The 15683-nt window shown below is 43.5% G+C and overlaps 1 protein-coding gene across 1 annotated transcript in view; it reads left to right on the top strand.

Moving 5' to 3' along the window:
* The window catches only part of ZFYVE26 (zinc finger FYVE-type containing 26), a 101664-nt gene that overhangs the window by 68522 nt on the left and 17459 nt on the right, over nucleotides 1–15683 (top strand). The window contains exons 32-37 of the mRNA XM_007942311.2: nucleotides 3209–3356; nucleotides 3596–3805; nucleotides 4885–5103; nucleotides 13085–13282; nucleotides 13984–14183; nucleotides 15249–15390. Coding sequence (XP_007940502.1) covers nucleotides 3209–3356; nucleotides 3596–3805; nucleotides 4885–5103; nucleotides 13085–13282; nucleotides 13984–14183; nucleotides 15249–15390 — 1117 coding nt within the window. The remainder of the gene's footprint in view (nucleotides 1–3208; nucleotides 3357–3595; nucleotides 3806–4884; nucleotides 5104–13084; nucleotides 13283–13983; nucleotides 14184–15248; nucleotides 15391–15683) is intronic.

Below are 15683 nucleotides of genomic sequence, written 5' to 3'. Positions count from 1 at the left end.
ACAGTGACACAGCTACATGCAGAGTCCAAGCATGCCATAAGCTAGAGACCATTCCCAAAGCTGCTGCTTATATATGGGAAGCAGTCCACATACCCGAAGCAGCTACTCAGCTGCTTGTGGTAGATCCCACCATGGAGTTGATTGCCAGTCTCATATTCATGGGGAATAACTACCACCAGCTGCCCAGCCACTCAACCAGGCCCAGCCACTCAACCAGGCCCAGCCAAGTTGACACACAAACGTAATCACCACATGTAGTAAGTAAAATTTTTAAGTAATCATGAAAATAACTAAAAATCTACCAAGTTACCAAAAAGAAAGGGAAAGAGAGGTACAAAATATAAAGTATTTCATATGTAGCATAACATAGTAAACATAGAAAGCATGGGAAAAGATTTAAAAGCAAAAATAAAACTAAAGACCAAATATATTTCAAATATCAATATAAATGGGATAAAATCCACCTATTAAAAGAAAAAGATACTCACATTGGGGAAAAAAATAACTTTAACATTAAATCCTATATATTTCCTTTAAAATCTAATATACCAAAACCAAAGAAACGAAACTCACTGCCATTGAGTCAATTCCAACTCATAGCGACCCCCTTTGGGTTTCCGAGGCAGTAAATCTTTATGCCCAGTCTTCCTTCCACAGATTGGCTGGCGGGTTTTAACCTTCAACTTTCTGGTTAGCAGTCAAATGCCTTAGGCACTGCGCCACCAGAGCTCCCACTTTAGGATGAAGTTAGCAGAAATTAAGAACATCTGACCTCAGTAGGGTTCTCACCCACACTAAGATGTCGTGGGCATCTCTGGCAATTAGTGATTTCAAATGTCCTCTACCCTGGATTCAGATAATGCCCACTCCCAGGAGGCATATCTTTGAAGAATCCTTGCATCTTTGTGGCCATTTTGCTGATGGGAGTGGACTCATCTCTCATGTACATTGGCATGCCAATCATTTAAGAACTGGTTTGCAGAGTACTTTCATAGCTCATATCTCCTTCTGATAGATATTAAATTTAAATGAATGAATACATGTTAAAAACCCACATCATCTATTTCTAGTGTTTTCTTTTTCCAAACATACACATATATTATAGTCCTGAATTTGCTTTTACACACTACCCAGTTGTTGTTGCGTAGCTCCCTGTGTGTCAGACTACAGCTGCACTCCAGAGGGTTTTCAGTGGCTGGTTTTTCAGAAGTAGATTCCTAGGCCTTTCTCCCTTGACAACCCTTGGTGGATTTGAACCTCCAACCTTACGGTTAGCAGCCAAGCATGTTAATCATTTGTACCACCCATCTGTATTAAGTCGAGAATTGCTGATGTACAGAATGAATCCCTTTCCAGGGAAACCAATGGATAGTCAGATTCCCCAGGGGTTTTTGCCAGAATTATGAGACAAGATTCAGTAATATAAGATGTAGGTTTGTTTTGGGAGCTCTGGTGGTGTAGTGCCTAAGGCATTTGACTGCTAACCAGAAGGCTGGCGGTTCAAACCCACCAGCCACTCCTCAGACGGAAGGTTAGGCAATCTACTTCCGTAGAGATACCGCCTTGGAAACCCAAGGAGGGATCACTATGAGACGGGACCGACTCAACTGCAGTGAATTTTTTTTTTTTTTGAGGCTTATTTCAGGCATCACTGGACAATGATTCAGCCCTCTGAGCTTTATAAGATGTTTGCATTCAGCAGGTATCAGGAGTAAGATCAAAGAAGGCTACCCTAGTGCGTTCTAACAAGAGCCCATTCTTAGCCCAGAGAGAGGACATTAAGTCTAGGAGACTAGAATCCAAGTGACAGGCCAGGATGCCCCTGCCCAGCAGCACCCCCAGGAAATGGTGGTGTAACCTGTGTGCTAAGCAGTAGCTAAGCCATCGATATAGTCTCAGTTCTCTCTTCCAAGCAAACAGGGTTCATTCAAAGGACCAGAAAGCAGATGGGTGACATCAACATTCAGTACGAATGCTGTCTTAATCTAGTGCTGCTTGCTATAACAGAGATACTACAAGTAGATGGCTTGTGGCTTTAACAAAGAGAAATTTATTCTTTCCCAGTTGAGGAGGCTGGACGTCCAAATTCAGGGCACCAGTTCTGGGGGAAGGCTTTCTCTCGCTGCCAACTCTGAGAAAAGGTCTTGTCATCAGTCTTCCCCTGGGTCTAGGATTTTCTCAGCACAGGGACACCAGGTTCAGAGTATGTGTTTCACTCCAGCCTCTTCTTTCTTGGTGGTAGGAAGGTTCACTTCTCTCTGCTTTTATCTCTTGAAAGTTGGTGAAGAGTGGTGACTCGAGATACACCCCACCCTAATCTGACCTCATTAACATAACAAACTGTGTGATCCACATTAACATGACATAGTCCTGCCTCATTAACATCATGTAGCTCACTCCCACCAAACCCACTGCCCTCTAGTCAGATCCTGCTCACAGTGACCCCTCCTTGGGTTTCCAACGCAATATCACTGCGGAAGTAGATGACCATAAATATAGGCATAAAAGCTAGGATGTACAACACATCACAAAATGGAGGATAATGAGATCACAGAGTAGGAGGACAACCATACAGTGTTACGAATCATGGCCTTGTCAAGTTGACACATATTTTGGGAGGAGACATTTCAGTCCATGACGAAAACCTTGCCTCAAATAGATTTGAACCTCCCTGTACCAAGTATGAATTCCTGAGGTTTAATGAGTGCTGAAAAGGTCCCAGACACTATCCTAAGCCCTTTTACTTGAGTTATTATTACAGATGAGGAGATTTTGAGGCACAGAAAGATGAACTATCTTGCCCAAGCTCGTAGAGCTGCTGATAGAACTAGGATTCAAGGCAGTCCAGACTCTAGAGCCTTCACTCACAGTCTGTTTGGTGTGTGCCTCTCATGTCTCATCATCACATTACATAGTCAAAAATGAAATCAAAAACTTTGAAAAAGAAACCTAGGTTCCTTCATGGCACAGTTTGTACTCGATTACAAACCTAAAGGTTAGTGGTTTGAACCCACTCAGAGTGCTGGGGAAGGCCTGCCAATCTTTTTCCAGAAAGATTACAGCCAAGAAAACTCTGTGGAACAGTTCTACTTTGCAACATATGGCATCACCAAGAGTTGGAATTGACTTGATGGCAACAGGTTTGGTTTGGTTCACCCTTCGTGAGAGACTATGGAGACTCATTGCTGTCCCATTTTCCTCCCTGTAGCTACATCAGCAAGGTAGATGTCCTAAATATTCTGGTTGCTGCTGCCTATCGCCATGTACCATCTCTGGATCAGATCTTGGAGCCAGCTGCGGTAACCAGGCTACGGAACCAGCTTTTGGAAGCTGAGTACTACCAACTGGGCGTTGAGGTGAGCAAAGACAAAGCTTACCTCTGCCCCACTGTATTGAGTTGCCACTGCCTAGCCTTGTAGATGGGTGTTACCAGCTCTCAGTTGTCCTTGGCTGGGCCCAAACATTTTACCTGTGTGGGAGTGATGGCAGGTGGGAGGCTGAGGAACTGTTGGCAGCATGGGACAGAGTATGTCTTTGGGAGCTCTCAGGCCCCGTGTAGATATCTCTCACTAAGAAAGAGCAATTTTTCCTCCAGGTTTCCACAAAAACTGGGCTTGATGCCACTGGAGCGTGGCATGCTTGGGGCATGGCCTGCCTCAAAGCTGGGAACCTCACGGCTGCACGGGAGAAGTTCAGCCGCTGTCTGAAGCCCCCTTTTGACCTCAATCAGCTGAGTCATGGCTCAACGCTGGTACAGGATGTGGTTGAATACCTGGAGTCCACAGCGAGGCCCCTCATGTCCTTGGTAAGAGCACAACAGGCAGAGGGCCCGCTCCGGGAGGGGCTGTGACCAGGCATAGTGTGCCCTGGGGAAAGGATTAGCTTAAATTCAGCTGACCTGCTCAGACCTGGTTCAGAGCCTGCCACCTTACTGTTTTTGTTTTTTTTTCCTTAAAAAAAAAACTGACTGCCATGGAGTTGGATCCGACTCATAGCAATCCCTTCTTGGGTTTCTGAGGTGGTATCACAACGGAAGTAGATTGCCCCATCTTCCTTCCGAGGAGTGGCTGGTGGGTTTGAACAGCCAGCCTTCTGGTTAGCAGTCAAATGCCTTAGGTACTACGCCACCAGAGCTCCTATATATTATCTGTTAGATATACAGTGAAATCTGTGAGAACCGAAACTCAGTGGGACTGCCTCCTTTTTCAGAGTCTTGTGAGTTTCCCACCTTTGACAAGGTGCCGTTTACCCTTCTTCTGTTGTTTATTTCAGTGGAAAATGCTTGAGTTTTCCTTCTTTGACAAGTTTCTGCCTTACTCAGGTTCCAGCTTTTACAGGTTTTACTGTAGTTAGATAAGTAACTCTGTATGATCAGGTAGATAATACATGGTCAAGTTTTTTGCTTAAATAAGAAACCACAGAAAGTTATATTTAATGAAAGATAAAAATTATTTGTAATCCTTTAAAAGAAAAGAAACCATTCCTGTTGACTCAGTTCTCCTCATGGCAATCCCATGTGTTGCGGAGTATAACTGCTCCACAGGGTGTACTTGGCAGTAATCTGTACAGAAGCAGATTGCCAGGCCTTCCTTTCATGGTGCCACTGGGTAGGTTTGAACCACCAAACTTTAGGTTAATAGTTGAGCTCAAACCATTTGTGCCACCCAAGTACCTTAATCCCATACCCAGACTCAATTAGTATTCAGGTTTTGGTGAGTTTGCTCCATTTTGTTTTTGAATGAAATTGGAGTTATATACAGCATTACAGTATACAGAATTTTGTATCCTGCCTGAGCATGTTTTCACGTGGTTAAGTATTCCTTGTACTACTGATAATACTTATTGAGCTTCGTTTTTCCCATGCACCCTCTCCTTTTCTGTCAGCAAGATGATGATTACTTTGCTACCTTGAGGGAGCTGGAAGCTGCTCTTCGGACCCAGAGTCTCTCCCTGGAGGTGATTCCTGAGGGGAAGATCATGCACAACACCTACTACCAAGAATGCCTCTTCTACCTGCATAACTATAGCACCAACCTGGCCATCATCAGCTTCTACATGAGGCACAGCTGCCTGCGGGAAGCCCTGCTACACCTCCAAAACAAGGTGGGACACTCAGACACAGCTCTCAAAGGACAGTGCCCGCCTTACATACCTAGCTCGAATCACTCACCTTTAAGGGGAGGGAGGTGCACTAAGAAAACATGGGACTTCGGGATCATCTCTGGTGGAATCAGGTCAAAATAGAGCACTCTCATGACACAGTCATCATCCAGTAGGTGTGCAACAAGTCTTTACCTGGATCCCAAATCATCTTTCTGACTGGCAATGAGAAATTGCACTCCTTCCTCCAAAGCAGAGTCAAATAGTAGTTAAAAGCACAGACACTTGAAGACACTAGGTTTGAGTCTTTTGTGACTTTGGGCAAATTATTTAACCTCTCTTGACATCAGTTGCCTTATCTGTAAAATAAATATAATCATAGCACTTAATGTATAGCATTGTAGTGATCATGATAGGGTTATATGTATGATATCATGCTTGGTAAACTAGAGGGTCAGTGAGAAAGGAGAAGACCTTCAACAAGATGGATTGATACAGTAGCTACAACAATGGGCTCAAGCACAGCAAGCGTTGTGAGGATGGAGCAGAACCAAGCAGTGTGTTGTTTTGTTGTACATAGTGTTGCTGTGAGTCAGAGCTGACTCAATGGCACCTGACAACAGCATAGTGAGGGTTGTTGTTGTTGTTGTTATTTGCCATCTAGTCGGATCTGACTCATAGTCACCCCTCCTTGGGTTTCTGAGGCAGTATCACTACAGAAATAGATGCCCAACCTTCCTTCCGAGGAGTGGCTGGTGGCTTTGAACCGGCATCCTTCTGGTTAGCAGTCAAGTGCCTTAGGCACTACGCTACCAGAGCTCCTTAGTGAGGGTTAGATGAGTTAATATTTGTTAACTGCTTACAACAGCACCTGTCTCATAGAAAACTTTCCATATGTATTAGCTATTAGGACTTTTTGGAGTATATCAGTGCCGACAGTAATTTTTTTAAGTAAATATTCCTATTTTTATTTATAAACACCATCATATTGAACATTCACTATAATGTCCTAGGCATATCACTATATGCTTGGTGATCTTTATAAAAGCAAAGTTTTAAATAACATGTGACCAACAGGCAATAACTACTCAAGGTGTACTGTGGTTTGTAGTTTCCTTGTGAATTTCATTCACTTTGTGTGCTAAGGAATTCTTGAACTGGAAACCATAGTGGAGAGATCAGGAGAGAATTAGTCCATCAAAGAAGTCATCATAAAAAATGTGCTAGCAACAAAGCTAGTGGAGTGAGATAGCGGTCGGAGCAGAGAGTTGACGGGATGAGGGAAAGGAAGACCGTGAAAATGGTGTGGGGGAGGCATCTGACCTCCGCTGGGGGAGGCATCTGACCTCCGCTAACTTAACAAATGGAGATAAGGACCAAGATCAGCAGCCCAAGGCTGACTCCTGTGAGGCAGAGGACAGATGTGCCTCTACCCTTTAACCTTTTACCAGCTCCAGCACCAACCATCTCTCCTGTGGAAATCTCCACTTCTCTACTGGGTTCAATAACCTATTGCAATGGTCACATAGAATTCACAGACAATAGGCACAATCATGGGGTTTATTAGAGAAGTAACAGGTTACAAAAATGACTCAAGATACAGTTCTTCAGTCAGGGCAGCCGCTTCTCAGCTGTGCCCACGGGCACACCTCTCTCTGGCCCTCAACCTCTCAGCCCCGCAGCCCCAATCTGCTCTGGCAAGTGTTACAAAGCTCTTTCAGGTCTGCCAATAAATGCCTAGAGGCACCCTACTTTGCCAGCAAGCCTTCTGCCCGAAGGCACTCAGCTCTCTTGCTCTGGCTCAGTGACTGCTCTGTCATGTACTGGTCTCTCGGTTCTGCTGAACCTGCTGCCTCGCAGTCTGGTCTCACAGCTCTCTGTCTCCTAGGTTGAGGAGGTTCCATGCAGGGATATTGGTCCAAAGGATGCACTCCACTCCTGGCTCTTCCTTCTTGATGGTAGTGAGATTCCTCTTTCCGCCTCTGGGATGGCTCATTTTAAGCCTAGTGGGATGATAAAACTAACCAATCCCCATGTTAGGATTTCATATACCTTATTTGCATGGTCCCACCCCCAAAGAGTACCACATACCTTATTTACATTATTAGCTAGCTATCTAATCCCTTTGGTGGGCCACGAGCACCTTACGTTCACAGTCCTACCCAGTCATTTTGTGGGAATTAAAAAGACAATGGCTAGAAGGACCATATTAAGTCATTCACTGTACTGCAAAGAGTGTGGTGTCTAAAGAGTATTAGGACCCAGGGACAGAGGCAAGAAGAGGATGCTTCATCCTTGTCCTAGTTCTGTTTGCTTCCCTCCATACCTGTTGACTCAGCTGCTGGTCCACTCAAAATTGTTATCACAGGGCCAGGAAGCACCCACGGCACAGGTCCCTTATCAGGGCTCCAAAAATCTGGCAAAAGGAGAGCAGGGTGTACTGTTTTTGGAGTGGGGTGGGGTGGGGGACTCGTTTCTCCTCACATCTTCTGCCCTCTTTTCCTGGAGGCCAAGGTATCACTGAAGTGCTTTTGGGAGCCATTGTTGAGCAAAGCTAAGACCCTGTTTCACGGTGACTCTTTGACATTCCATTTTTTATCAGAATGTTCCATGATAGCTTTCTGATAAATTTTGTGCCAAATTTTATATGAAATTAAAAGAGCTCCAAGGTATACTTTCAGTTTGCAGTCCTAAATCAAAACGGCATCCAATGGAAGTTTACCAATAGACCTATCTTTTGAGATTGCTGAGCAGTTCATCCAGTCATGATAACCATCACCTCTACAGGGCAACACAAGGGAAATGTTTTTACTACTGCCTTAGCTACTGTGTATCAACTGGTCACCTAGCCTGAAGAATAATGTGTAGTTGTTGTTGTTATATGCCATTGAGTCAGACCCGACTCACAGCAACCCCTTCTTGGGTTTCTGAGGTGGTATCACTACGGAAGTAGATTGCCCAACCTTCCTTCTGAGGAGTGGCTGGTGGGTTTGAACCGCTATCCTTCCAGTTAGCAGTCAAATGCCTTAGGCACTATGCTACCATGAAGTTGAGTAATGTTGTTGTTATTGTTATGTGCCGTCAAGTCGGCCCCGACTCATAGCGACCCCTCCTTGGGTTTCCAAGGCAGTATCACTACGGAAGTAGGATTGCCCAACCTTAATAAGAATACTAAAGAAGAGGGGGTGGTTTCTACAGTTTTGGGTAGGATGCCAGAAGAGGTGATGTTTGAGTAAAGACCTGAAGGAGGTGAGACAGTAAGCCATGCAGACAAGCCAGGTGGAGGGAGTAATTAGTACAGAAGCCAGGGTGACTAGAACAAAGCTAAGGAGAAAGTCACAGCAGATAATGTCAGAAAGGTAGCAGAGTTGCTGACTTTTTTTTTTCTTTTCCACAGTTCCCAAATGAGTTTTGAGGTAAAGCTGCTTCTCCCAAGCACAAATTACAAATGGAAACCACCCAGTCTGTCCCCCCTCATGATGACCACCATAGTCCAGAGAGTTAAGCTGCTTATTTAATTATCTTAGTATAAGCTGACTACAGAACTGGCCCTGTTTTCCATTTGTCTGAGCTAGGAAAGAAGCTTCCTGTTTTATCTCCTGTAATCACAATTACCCTTGGACCAAAATACTTTACCTTTATTCTCAGGCAGGTAGGAGCAGCAGAAAAAGCACTGCAAAAATTATAACCAAATGTCTAGAGCATGGAAGCTGTTCTGTTTATAACCTTATCTCATGTCCTTTCCGCCACTTTACCTCCCAGGTAAAGTGCCACATTGCCCCCAGGATAAGCTTTCCAAACGCAAATGTTGCTGTTGTTAGCTGCCTTCCAATTGGCCCCTGACTCATAGCGACCCTATTCACAATAGAATAAAACTCTTGCCAGGTCCTGCACTCTCCTCCTGATAGATAATGGATGGGACTGTTGTGATCCATAGGGTTTTCTTTTTTAAAAAGAAAAATCTTTATTATGATTGGCTGAAAGCTTACAGAACAAATTCATCTTCCATACAGCAGTTCATTCACATTTTGTTTCATGCATAAAATGAACTTCCGCACAATGTAATAGCTCTCTTCCCACTTCCTCCCTCTAGTTACCTCTTCCCTGTGTTCTTCTTTCCTATGCATTCCTGCCCCCTGAGCTGTCTCCCCGTGCAAATACTGCCCTTCTGTTCTCCTGTGATTGATCATTCTAAAGAGTGTATCTACCTGATGTAAATGTTCACCCTATATGCCTGCCTGTTGTTTGACTAGGAGCCATGGGAGTGAGTTCAATTCCAGACTAGAAGGGTAACTAGGGGCATAGTCTCAAGGGTCTTACCAAGCTCTACCAGACCAGTAAACCTGGTCTTTTTTATGATTTTGAGTTTTGTTCTACATTATTCTCACACTGTATCCAGGATCTCCTGTACTGATCCCTTTCCGAGTGATTGACATTGGTAGCTGGGCACCATCTAGTTCTTCTGGTATCATGGTCATTTAAGCTGAGGTTCACATGGTCCACCAGTCCCTTGGACTAATAGTTTCCATGAGTCTTTGGTTTTCTTCATTTTTCTTTGCTTTGTATGAGCAAAGACCCATTGTTGCATCTAGATGGCCACTTGCAAGCTTTTAAGACCCCAATTGCTACTCATCAACATAGCATGTAGAACAATGTTTTTTTTTTCTTTTTTAAAAATTTTATTGTGATTTGGGTGAAAGGTTACAGAGCAAATACATTTTCTATACAACAGTTCCTACACACTTTATCTCATGACATCAACTGCAATTCCCCACGATGTAACAGCTCTCTTCTCACTTCCTCCCTGTGTGCTTCCCTCCCATGCACTCCTACTCCCTGAGCTGTCTCCCTGGGCAAACACTGCCCCTCTGTCCTCCCACGATTGATCAGTCCAAGTAGTGTACCTGATGTAAATGAGCATTCTAATATAAGTTTTCTGTGAAAATATATTTTCATTTCTCTTCGGGTAGAATTGCTGGGTCACAGGGGAGGTGTATGTTGAGCCTTAACTGCCGAATAATTTGCCAAGATTATTATAACATTTCTAACTTCCACAAGCAATGAGAGTAGCAGTTGTTTGACAACCTATTCAATATTTGATATTGTCAGTCTTTTCAATTTTACTCATCCTAGTATGTGGGAGCTCTGGTAGCATAGTGCCCAAGGCACTTGACAGTTAACCAGAAGGCTGGCGTTTCAAACCCACCAGCCACTCCTCAAAAGGAAGGTTGGGCAATCTACCTCCATAGTGATACCTCCTCAGAAACCCAAGGAGGGGTGGCTATGAGTCAGGTCTGACTTGACAACACATAACAACAACAACAATGACTAATGATGCTGAACTTCTTCTCATGTGCTTATTGGTCATTCATGTATCTTCTTTTATGATGTGTCTCTTTAAGTCTTTTGCCATTTTTAATAGGTTGTCCATCTTTTTATTATCAGTAAGCAGGGGTTCCTTATATATTCTCTGAACAAGTCCTTTATGTTTATCATGTATTGCAAATGTTTCTTTCAAATATTTTTATTTTCTTAATGGTATCTCAATGGTGCAATAGTTGTAAATTTTAATTAAATTAGACCGTCAATGTCTTTTCTTTTATGTTAGTGCTTTTTTTTTTTTTTTTTTTAATTGTGATTTGGGTGAAGATTTACAGAGCAAATTCATTTTCCATACAGCAGTTTGCATGCACTTTGTCTCATGACATTGACCACAGTTTACCACAATGCAACAGCTCCCCTCCCACTTCCTCCCCATAGTTACCTCTTCCCAGTGTCCATCCCTCCATGCACTCCTGCCCCCTGAGCTGTCTCCCTGTGCATAAGCAGCCCTTCTTTCTCCCATGATTGTGCTCTCCAAGGAGTGTATCTACCTGAGGTAAATGTTCAAGTTATATGCCTGTCTTTTGTTTGGCTGGAAACCACGGGTGTGGGTTCAATTCCGGACCTGAAGGGCAGCTAGGGGCCATATAGAACAATGTTTTTGTGTAGTATGTTATGCCAATTGAGCTTGATGTCCTTTGCAACCATGGTCCCGAGCCCACAGGTTCAATAGCTCACTCCAACTGTGCCTAAGAAGTTATCATAACTTCCCCCCCCCATTAGTTCTAGTTATGTGGACATTCTTACAGCACATACAAATATGTATGTACAGATATCATCGGCCAACCTTATATACGGTCATGGGTATATTCCTTTTTTGTCTAGACTTAGTTGATAATTCAGCCTTAGAGCTTTCATTGGCTGGTTTTCAAAAGTAGATTGCCAGGCCTTCCTTCTTAATCCATCTTAGTCTAGAAATTCCATTAAAAGCTGTTCAGCATCATAGCGACACATGTTCAGCATCACAGCGACACATAAGCCTCCGCTGACAGACAGGTAGTAGTTCTGTATGAGATTTGACTGGAACGCAAACCCAGATCTCCTGCATGGAAGACTAGAACTCCACCACCGAACCACTGATACCTCATTATTTATTAAATAGCCAGACACTATTCTGGGGACTAGGGATACAGCAGTGAAAAAAAACAGATAAAAGCATCTGCCTTCATAGCACTTACATTAAAGTAGGGAGAGAGACAGTAAATGGTAAATAAAATATACAGTGTTGTTTAAGAGTGATAAGAAAACTAAAGCAGGGGAAGTGGTTTGTGCAGTTTGGGGTAGGATGCCCAGAAAAGGTGATATCTGAGTAAACACTAGAAGGAGGTGAGGGAGTAAGCCATGCGGATGGGGGTTGGGGTAGGCCAAGTGGAGGGCGGGTGTAGCAAGTGCAAAGATCAGGGTGGCTGGAGCAGAGTGAGCTGGGGAAAGAGTAGTAGCAATTAAGATAAGGAACGTAATGGGCCATGTCACACAAGGCCTTGTAGACTTGTGAGGACTTGGACTTTTGCACTAAATGAAAAGGGAAACCACTGGAAGATTTTGAGCAGAGAGTATCATATTCTGATTTATATTCTAATGCATAACTCAGGTTGATTTTTGGCATTAGACAAAAGGAAGACAGGTGGGAGATGGTAGGCCAGGGAGGAAAACTGCTGTCATGATCCAGACAAAACATGCCTTGGGTCAAGATGACAGCAGTAGAGTTGGTGAAAAGTGGTCAGATTCTAGATGAATTTTGATGGTAGGGCCAACAGAATTTGCCAATGAATTTGACATTGGGGTAAGAGGAAAAGGAAGACTCTGAGGTTTTTGACCTGAACAATTAGAAGAATGGGGTTGCCATCTACTTCAGAAAAAGCAGGTTTGCAGGAAACAATCAATTTTGAATGTGTTAAACTTATTAGATAGACAAGAGGAAATGTTGAGGAGACAGTTGGAAATAAATTGAATATATTCTTCAAGAGTTCAGGAGGAAGGAACAGGCTGGAGATAACTGATTTGAGTACCATCAACAAATAGACAGTATTCAGTGACACTAAATTTAATCACTAAGGCAGTGAATATTGATAGAAAAGAGAACAGGGTCCTCCTAAGCCTTGGGGAGATTGGAAAGAATCAGCAAGGAGATTGAGAAGGAGCCAGAGAAGTAGAAAGAAAACCTGGTATCCTGGAAGTCAAATAAAGAAAGATTTTCAAGGAGGAAGCCATCAGCTGTATTAAAAGCTATTCATAGGTCAGAGGGAACAAGGACAAAGAATTAACTGTTGGATTTAACCATGTAGAGGTCATTGGTGACCTGAGGGCAGTTTCAGTGGAGTTGTGAGTGCAAAAGCTAGATTAGAGTGGGCTCAAGAGGAAATCACAGCAGAGAATTTGGAACAGTAAGTGTAGATAACTCTGTCAGGAGCTTTTCTCAGAAGGGAAGGAAAGAAGCAGAGCAGGTGCCACAGGGGGATTCTCAAAAGTATCTGGGACACACAAAAGGTTCAGAAGCACTGCTTTGGGCAAGATGCAGAAGGGCTGAATGGAGGGAAATTCAGAGTGGGTCCCAGACATGAGCGGCTCACGACTTCTGACTTCTTACCTCACCCTAATCTAGGAGAGTCCTCCAGACGTCTTCATAGAAGGCATTTTCCAGCCAAGCTATAAGAGTGGGAAGCTGCATGTTTTGGAAAACTTACTAGAATCCATTGATCCATCCTTGGAAAGCTGGGGAAAGTACTTGATTGCTGCCTGCCAACATTTACAAAAGAAGAACTACTTCCACATTCTGTATGAACTGCAGCAGTTCATGAAGGTAATAGCATCCCCATCCTGCCTCCTGCTCTGTCACAGGCACCCTGCCTGGCAGGAGAGGCTGTGCAAGATAAAGGAACAAGACAGCTATTTGATCCTTGGCCTTGCTCTTTGGCAGACCCTAGAGTAAATCTGTGTTGCTCTCTAGCGTTTTTAAATAATACCTAAGATTTCCAACCTAAAGAGGTAAACTTTCATCTTGTCAGTAGTGGTGTTCTTCAGAATCCAAGAAATGTAAACCTGAAAATGAGGTGTGTGATAGTTTGAAGGTTAGCAGGAGTCATGAATGAAAAATTCATGAAGAACAGTGGAAAACTAAGTGAACATGTCTGAAGGGAGCGGGAACAAGTTTCTCTCAATCTTTCTAAGGGTTGCCAATACTAGGTCACAGAGAAATTGAATTATTCAATGCCAAAGCAAGAGTGAAGAGAAGAAGTTGAATGGGCAATCAGGAATATCCTTTTTTTTTACAATCTCTTAAGTGGTAGAATAATGTCCTGTCTAAGAGCTCAGCCAGTTGGCTTCCCGTAGGATCTCTTGGGTCTTGGAGTGGCTGATCCAGAATTGAGAGCAGTTCATTTGGTGATGGGAGTGGGTGCTGGCCACAGACTTCATAGGTGGGAGTCAGTTCAGGATTCCCATCATACTCTATCTGCAAGAGCCCTGATCACCTTTGACCTGAACATTTATTTCCCTTTCTAGGACCAAGTCCGGGCCGCCATGACCTGTATTCGGTTCTTCAGTCACAAAGCAAGTACTTACACAGAACTAGGAGAGAAGCTCTCGTGGCTGCTTAAGGCCAAGGACCACCTGAAGATCTACCTCCAAGAAACGTCTCGCAGCTCTGGAAGAAAGAAAACCACCCTATTCCGAAAGAAGATGACTGCAGCTGACGTATCAAGGTATCTGAAGGTTCAAGAGTAATCAAGATGGGCCAGAAAGGACTGGGGTTGAGTGTTTATTGGTGATGAAGCTGTTCTTGCCTAATCCCAGAACCCTTGAGAAAAACATCTAAAAGGAATTGTACCTGGATGGTGGGGTCTAGTACAAGCCTGGAAGGGCTGGAGAAGTGCTTTTGCAATTGCATAATCGGAGTAAACAGCAAACTCCTTTCAAAAGGCAAATAAAAGGTTCCTGAGGGATCTGGCCCCAACCTCCTCCATCTTTGTCTCATGCTACTCTTTGTCCTTGCTAAGCTTCCAGTCACACTGGCCTTATGAGGGTTCTTTAACACACCAAGTCCTTCCTAGTGTCAGCTTTTGTGTCTCCTGATCCCTCTGCTTAGAACACACCATCTAAAGTAAGTGCCCCACCACTACTGTTCGTTGTCCTCATAGATATTTCATGTGTTTATTCTCTGTTTTAAACTATCTACTCTGTAAGAGCAGAGGACATGTCTCTTGATCTCTGTTGTTTTGTTACCAGCTAGCATAGTGCCTGGCACATAGGCGCGCAGCCGATCCTTATTGACCGACTGACTAGACCTTGTCCAGCTGCCCGGTGTACCTTAACTATTGTGAATCTGTACAAGGCACTGGTAGCTGTTGTTAGTTGCTGATGAGTCGGCTCTGACTGATAGCAACCTGCGTAAAACAGAATGAAATATTGTCCTGTCTTGTACCATCTTTATGATCATTGGTATGAGTCCATTGCTTTGCTGTTGTGTCAATCCATCTCATTGATGGTTTCCTTCATTTTCATTGGCCCTGTACTTTACTTTCAAGTGTGATGATGACCTTTTCTAGCAATTGATCTTTCCTGATGACCTGTCCAAGGCACTGGACCACCTGTTCTTGTCTTTTTATAACTGCTTAGAGGGTATTTTTGATCCCCTTTCCCCCATATCATTTCCTTTGCCTTTTCTCTTGCTATTTTATTATGACTTTGCGGTCACCCAGCCCTAGTCACAGCATTCCTGAGGTCCCTCATGAGACTAGACCTGTCATGAGGTGTACCTGTCACCATAGGCACATGAATACACTCCAGCTGCAGATGGAAGTCACCAGGTTCTTACATCGGTGTGAAAGTGCTGGGACCTCTCAAATCACCACCTTGCCTCTGCCAACCCTGTTTGGAAATAACCACATGAAAATGGATGTGGCCTGCAAGGTATGTATGATGGTTCAGACCTCAGGCAGATTGTTTTTCTCTCAAAACACTTTTCACATTTATAGTTATCTAGTTAGGATTTCAAGTGTTTGTTTGATCACACCTTCTCACTTAAATGTGAGCTACAGAAGGCCACTGCCAGGTCCATTTTGATCACTCATTTTGTATCTCTAGTGCTTAGTGGGGTCTCAACAAATATTTGTTGAATAACTGAATAAATGAGAATCCTCAGTGACATTCCTGATGGAAGGGTTAGTCTAATGATGATTGCTTTTATATATATATATATATAT

This window comes from Orycteropus afer, unplaced genomic scaffold (assembly GCF_000298275.1).
Source record: "Orycteropus afer afer isolate SDZICR_OR568_19922 unplaced genomic scaffold, OryAfe1.0 scaffold00088, whole genome shotgun sequence".
NCBI classification, from domain to species: Eukaryota; Metazoa; Chordata; class Mammalia; order Tubulidentata; family Orycteropodidae; genus Orycteropus; species Orycteropus afer.
The sequence above is the reverse complement of the archived record's forward strand: the minus strand, read 5'-3'. Positions and strand labels throughout refer to the sequence as shown.